The sequence below is a fragment of the Melanerpes formicivorus genome, unplaced genomic scaffold (genome assembly GCF_026170545.1).
Source record: "Melanerpes formicivorus ecotype bairdi unplaced genomic scaffold, bMelFor1.0.p_v2 SCAF_27, whole genome shotgun sequence".
Classification (NCBI taxonomy): Eukaryota; Metazoa; Chordata; class Aves; order Piciformes; family Picidae; genus Melanerpes; species Melanerpes formicivorus.
Genome location: NW_027142379.1, coordinates 7,911,434 through 7,918,140, shown reverse-complemented (window position 1 = coordinate 7,918,140; position 6,707 = coordinate 7,911,434). Strand labels below are relative to the sequence as shown.

General features: G+C 51.7%; 1 protein-coding gene across 1 annotated transcript in view; it reads left to right on the top strand.

Moving 5' to 3' along the window:
- Positions 1-553: 553 nt before the first annotated feature.
- Positions 554-6,707, top strand: part of SETD7 (SET domain containing 7, histone lysine methyltransferase) — a 31,949-nt gene continuing 25,795 nt past the window's right edge. Inside the window, exon 1 of the mRNA XM_068154019.1 lies at positions 554-656. Within this exon, the coding sequence (XP_068010120.1) occupies positions 617-656 (40 nt within the window). The 5' untranslated portion in view covers positions 554-616. The remainder of the gene's footprint in view (positions 657-6,707) is intronic.

Below are 6,707 nucleotides of genomic sequence, written 5' to 3'. Positions count from 1 at the left end.
CGTGCCATGTTGGGCGCATTCTTAGCAGCGATGCAACAACTGCCTCGTGTATTCATGGATTCAGACTGGTGAGGGTCGGAAGGGACCTCTGAAGATCATACAGTCCAACCACCCTGACAGAGCAGGACCACCTGGAATGAGTCCCACAGGAACACATCCAAGTGGGTTTGGAATGCCTCCAGAGACGGAGATGCCACAACTTCTCTGGGCAAGCAGCCTGTTCCAGCTCTCTGCCATCCTCAAAAGGAAGATTTTTCCCCCCTCATGTTTAGGTGGAACCTCCCGTGTTCCAGTTTGTGTCCACTGCCCCTTGTCCCGCACCGTGCGCTTGCCCCAGCGCAGGTGTCTGTCGGCGCTGCCCACAGTACTCGGAGGTGACCGGGCAGCTAACACCCACCCGGGACCGCTGCCCTTTAGCGGCTGGCCGAGGGTCTCCACGCCACACCGCGCCCCGCTGCCGCCATGCGGCCCTACCCCGCCCTAGCCCCGCCCCTCCCGGCCTGGGGGGGCGGAGCCACGGCCTTGGCCCCACCTCGCGGGGCGTGGGAGGCGGGGCGGCGCGCGCGCCCACCCGGGATACCGCGGCTGTGCCCCGCCTGCCGCTGCTGCCGCCGCCATGGACAGCGACGAGGAGACGCTGGAGGAGACCGTGGAAGGTACCTGCCCCTGGAAGCGGTAGTGGGGCAGCCATCGGCACCGGCGGGCGATGGGGGGGGGTGACCCCACCGGCGCCCGGGAGGAATGGGGGGCGCAGGCCGGCGGCGTTGGCTGGAGAGGGGCGCCCGGTGCCGGAGGCAGCGCATGACATCAGCGGGCTTATGCAACGGCCGGGCCGCCGCTGCGCACGTGGCGGTGTGTGACCGGTGGCGGGGGTAGGGGGGATGCCGGAGCGAGGGGCAGCACCGGGTGGTAGGGCCGGTGCGGGGCCGCCGCGGCGGAGCCGGGCGTGTCTGGCTTAGGGCAGTCGGTAGCAGCCTCATGCCGGTGGCAGCCTCTTGCCGGTGGCGTAGCTCGGCTGCCGCCTGCAGCGGAGCGCTCCGGCTCCGCAGTGCCAGCCCAAGCGTGAGGCTCTGGCTCCTGAGCCTGCTGGTGACGTTATCAGTATGGAAAAAAAAATACATATATATATATATATATATATTAAAAAAAAAAATTATTTTTGCCGTGGCTGCTGTGCCCCGGTACAGGCGGTGGTACTCTGGCCGCTGCGGCCGGTGCCCTTAGCGGTTTGTACGGCAGGCCGGTAGCCCTTTCCGTGCTTGGGGTAGCCGCCGCCCCGCCCCTGGCACTGTACCGGGGCTGGGCTGCCTAGTCTGTTCCGAGCCCCTTACCGCCACGGGAACTGCCGTCCCGACTGCGGGCCGCGTAGCCTGGAGAGCTGTGTCATTTGGAATCACGGCCAGAGAGTCAGCTAGGTTGGAAAACACCTTTGAGATCATCGAGCCCAAATGTCCTGCGAGGTATAAGGATTTTTAGAAGCCTCCACATGAAACCTCCTGAAGTTGTTCCTTGAAACTACTCCTTGTGACTTACTCAAGTGATAACATTTGTGCATCCCTAAGAAGATGCAAACATAGAAAGTCACAAACCTTTCCCACAATCTGTTTAGATGTAATTACTGACTAGTCCTGCCAGTGAGCAGGGCTGCAAGGCTTGTGAAGGAGGAATCCTTTCTCTTGGAGCTTGGCAAGCTCCCTCAGAGATGGTTGAGGTATCAGGTGCACCCATTCTTGATTAATACTCTGGAGGTGAGGGGCAGCCGCTCTCGGAGCCTGTTAGCACCAGCGGAAGAGGGAAAAACGAGAACGGCTGGAGAAAGGAGCTGTGGCAGAGAGCTGGACGTGAGTCACCCGTATGGGAGCAGGCAGACCGATCTCGTAGGCAGTGTACACCCCTCTTCTCTTAGCCTTTTGTGAGCGGAGACCTAACCCTTGAAAAGTTTAAACCAGAGGGCGCAGCCTCTGGCAGGCATCCCTGGTGGCAACCGCGGCACTGAGCGATGAAAGTCAACAGCCGCGGAGTGTTAGAGTCATAGAATAATCGTTAGGGTTGGAAGGGACCTCAAGGATCATCTAGTTCCAACCCCCTTGCCATGGGCAGGGACACCTCGCACTAGAATGTTGTTATCCCGTGGGGCGTTTGGGAGCCTCCTGCAGCTCTTCGGAGAAGCACCTGCTGCCCAGGAGCTCCTCGCAGGGCAGGAGCAGAGCTCCTGGGGTTTCAGCTGTTGGGATTAAGCATGGAGCTGCCTGTGACGATGCCGGTAATTCACGTCGCTCGGCGGTGGGCTGTTGGCATCTTGTGGCAGGAGGATTAGGCCTGGCAGCACATTACTCGGAAGAAGGCACTGAGCAAGGCAGCTTAGTCAGATGTGAGCTAAACTAGGGTCTGCTGCTAGGGTCTGGATTTGTTGTCTAGCTTTGTGGTAACAGAGCCAGAGGGAAGCTTTGTTGTGTAAAACACGGTTGTAAAGGGAGTGAGATTCATCAAAGGCAGGGGTGCTATGGATGGGATGTGCCCTGTGCCTTAATAGGTGTCTTTTGCCCTCCCTTTGCTCCCTGCTCCTCAAATCTATGGCTTACAATTGTGTCTTGGGCAGAGAGTGGTGGCTTTGGTCCTTGTATCACTGCTTGTGTTTCTCTGGGCTAAGGAAAGGAGTCTTTAAAGCTTACATTATTCAGTGTATATGAAAATACATGGGGTTTGGGGTGACACAGAAGCAGGGTGGTGTCTGGGGCTGAGTGGCATGGCTGAGTGGTGTTGCACTGACCCAAAGGGAGTTGGAAATCTGATAGAAATTAGCAGGTTGCTTGGGTGTTTTTTTTGTAAGGGGGGAAGGGTTGGTTTATTATTGTTGTTGTTCCCAAAACATCCATCTGGCATCCTTGCAGGCAGAGTCTTTTATTGGTGATGCACACTGTATGTCTTCTGTCAAGTAATAATAATAATGATGATGATGATGACAGCAAAGGGCTTTTATCTTTGGACTGTATCCATCAGTGCTTTCAGGAAGTGGCCCCATCATGCTAGTCATGAGGTCTGTGGTGACAGGTTGGACTCGATGATCTTTGAGGTCTCTTCCAACCTTAGTGATACTGATGCTGTGTTGTGACCTAGCTCCTACTGGTGTCAGTCCCTTCCTTGAGCAGGTCTGAGCTTAAGAGGAGCTTTGGCGACCCTTGAAGTAAGAAAAGTCAGGCTTGACAATAATTAGAAGATGTATTTAGATGTTTGGGGTTCATTTTCACAAATGGAGAAGGGAGGTGAGAAAGGGAAGTGGAGCACTCTGCTTTGCTCCTGCTGAAGTAATGAGGATTTCTTTTCTATTGACTTCATCAGGAACAGGATTAGAGCCTAAAGGCTTCTGGAGAAGAGGAGGCTTAAGGGGGACCTTATTGCTCTCTACAACTACCTGCAGGGAGGTTGTAGCCAGGAGGGGATTGGTCTCTTCTCCCAGGCAATCAGCACCAGAACAAGAGGACACAGTCTCAAGCTGTGCCAGGGGAGGTTTAGGCTGGAGGTGAGGAGGAAGTTCTTCCCAGAGAGAGTTGTTTGCCATTGGAATGTGCTGCCCAGGGAGGTGGTGGAGTCCCCATCCCTGGAGGTGTTCAAGAGCGGATTCGATGTAGCACTTGTTGCCATGGTTTAGTAGTCATGAGAGGTTGGGTGACAGGTTGGACTTGATGATCTTTGAGGTCTTTTCCAACCTCATTGATTCTATATAGGAAAAGTTTCCTCTATGTACTTAAACTTGAAACTGCTTTTGTTCCCCCTGTTGACTAAGAGAGACTTAGTGTCTCTTTTGTTGGGGTGAGGAATATGTTGGGGTTTTTTTCAGTAGGGGAAACTGTTAGGAGAATTGGATTCTTTGTGCTGTGGCTGAGATTAAAACCCTTTTATTTTCTCACCAGCTGACTTTTCAAATCTCTGGGATAGCCTGTATCCTACTGTGCAAAGGTCCTGCCATGTGCGCTGTGCGTGAGCGCAGCAGCTTTTGTGTTGGGCTTTGCCTTCCAGAAGACTCTTGACCAAACTGAATAGTCACAGGCAACAAAGTTAAAAGTTCGGGTGGTGTTGTTTAACAACACTGAAGCCATCTGTCTCTGTGCGTCTCTCTGTATATATTTGTCTGTATAGATTGAAACTGAAGTGTTTTGTAAAGGCTTTGCTCCCCTGGTGAGGGGAAAATTGCTCCTGTTTGGGGTTTGCCACCTTACACCTGCCTATATTGATAAAACTGGAGCCTTTAATTAAAAGCAACTATGCTAACATTTATGGGTTTGCTCTGCAAGAGGTGTTCACAGCAGGAATTTCACTGATCCTGTAGTGAAATTGGCAGAACTGCTAGAACTTTGCCCCTGAGATCCTGAGGTACCTCAGCTGAATGGGGGGGGAAGCCTTTCTTCTCCTGACCCAACATTAAAGGGGAGAGTTTTCTGCCCACTTAGTGACTTGCATAGACAGGTGCCAGAGCAGGTGCAAGAGAAACTTTGGAGAGCACTCATGGGAAGGGTCAAGGAGGGAATCTTGGCTCCTGGAAGAGTTCAGGTATCTCACTATTATTTTATCCTGTGCATCATCTGCATTTCCATACTCAGTGTAAGAAGTGCAGTGATGGGTAATAAACCTGCACAGCTTTACTTGCTTATTTTGAGGAGTATTTACTTAGCTCTTTTTTTCCCCCCTTCCTCTGTCTTTCTCTCTCTCTCTTTTTAATGACATTTTACATGGAGATAAACAAATGCTTGGAAATATATCCTCACAAAGAATCCTGTGCTGTATAGTACAGCTCCCTGCCCAGGGAGGTGGTGGAGTCCCCATCCCTGGAGGTGTTCTGGAGGGGATTGGATGTGGCACTTGGTGCCATGGTTTAGTAGTCATGAGGTGTTGGGTGATGGGTTGGACTTGATGATCTTTGAGGTCTTTTCCAACCTTATTGATTCTATGATTCTATGAGTATGCTGGTGTAAAAGTCTAGGGCACTTTGTGCATCTCATGGGAGAGGACTTCTTAAGCAGATGTTGCCCCACAGGCTTACCATGCCCTGTTTGTGATGGCCTTGAGGGGCCCTGAAGCATTCCAAGGAAGGAGTAGGTTATGGTGCTGTGAGAAAAACACATGGGCATGTGTGTGCCCCCTCTGGGTACCCTTGTTCCCACAGAGCCCTGTGGGAACCCTAAGGACCTGTTGCAATCAGGGCATGAACAGATGAACTCCTGAAGCCACATGGGTGGCTGTCTTTTCCCACTGGTTTCTCTCTGGGCACAGGACTTGAGGTTTGGTGATGTTTGTGCCTCATGTTGCCTGTGTTGGCCTGGGCTGGAATTGTGCCTCCTTACACTGGAGGTTGTTTCTTCCTTTCCATATGTATATTTAAGTTTTCTAGTTTGGGGTAAATTTGGTGAGGGAAAAGCTTGACCCAGAGTCTGTAGAGGTGGATGCATGAGCTGTCTCTCATCTCGAAGGGAGCCGGGCTTGTTTAGCCTGGAGAAGAGGAGGGTCAGGGGAGACCTTATTGCTGTCTACAACTACCTGAAGGGAGGTAGTAGCCAAGTGGGTGTTGGTCTCTTCTCCCAGGCAATCAGCACCAGAACAAGAGGACACAGTCTCAAGCTGCACCAGGGGAAGGCTCGAAGTGAGGAGAAAGTTCTTCCCAGAGAGAGTTGTTAGCTGTTGGAATGTTCTGCCCAGGGAGGTGGTGGAGTCACTGTTCCTGGAGGTGTTAAAAAAGGGATGGGACGTGGCACTTGGTGCTATGGTTTAGTAGTCCTGAGGTGTTGGGTGACAGGTTGGACTTGGTTAACTTTGAGGTCTTTTCCAGCCTTGTTGATGCTGTGATTCTTAAGGCTTTGTGTGCCTCACCCAGAGTCTCAAGAGCTCAGAGGGCAGTTTTCATTTATTTATTTAGGAATGATGTAAATATGTGACAGCCCTTATTTAGTCCTCAGGTTTCATGCAAAATTTAGACTTGCTAAAATGTCACAGTGGGAGCTCATTACACCCAGGCTGGGCTGAAAGCAGCCCTGCTGAGCTTGAGCATCTTCATTGTGCAGTCAGAGCAGCGTTCTGCTCCCGGGGTGCTGAGGGCTCCCGAGTTCATACGGGTAAGCTGCCCAGTACCAGCTGTTTAAAACACTCTCCTTCCTTTAGGCTTTGAAGAGGCAGATGGAGATGCAGTAGGAGCTTTAACTTAATTGGAGTTGGCCAGTTGTATTGTGTAAAATACAGACCCATGCAGATGAGGTTCCAAGGGTGTCATCCCTCTGCTTCCCCAGCCTGCAGCAGTTGCAATGGGGAAAGCTGATATGGCTTGGAAGGGGAACAGGATGGGGAGCTGGAACCTGCACATGTCAGGAAAGCATCAGAGAGCAGCAGTAAAAGGATGAACTAAGAGTGGGGTGTGACATACTGCAAGGGCATAGTATTATAGGCATGACATGCTTTTATTTCTTTAAATGCCTGTGCAGGTAGCTATGAGGTGACACATCCACATTCCTGTAAAACAGGTATTTATTGAGGGGGGGAAAACCCAAACCTTTTCTCTCTAAATATCTTCTATTCTCACCAGAAAATACATATTTTACATTATTTTTTGTTTGTTTTTTTGAATGTATGACCATATGATCTGTTAGAGGGTAGGAGAGCTCTGCAGAGGGACCTTGACTGGCTGGGCAGATGGGCAGAGTCCAAGGGCATGAGATTGGTCA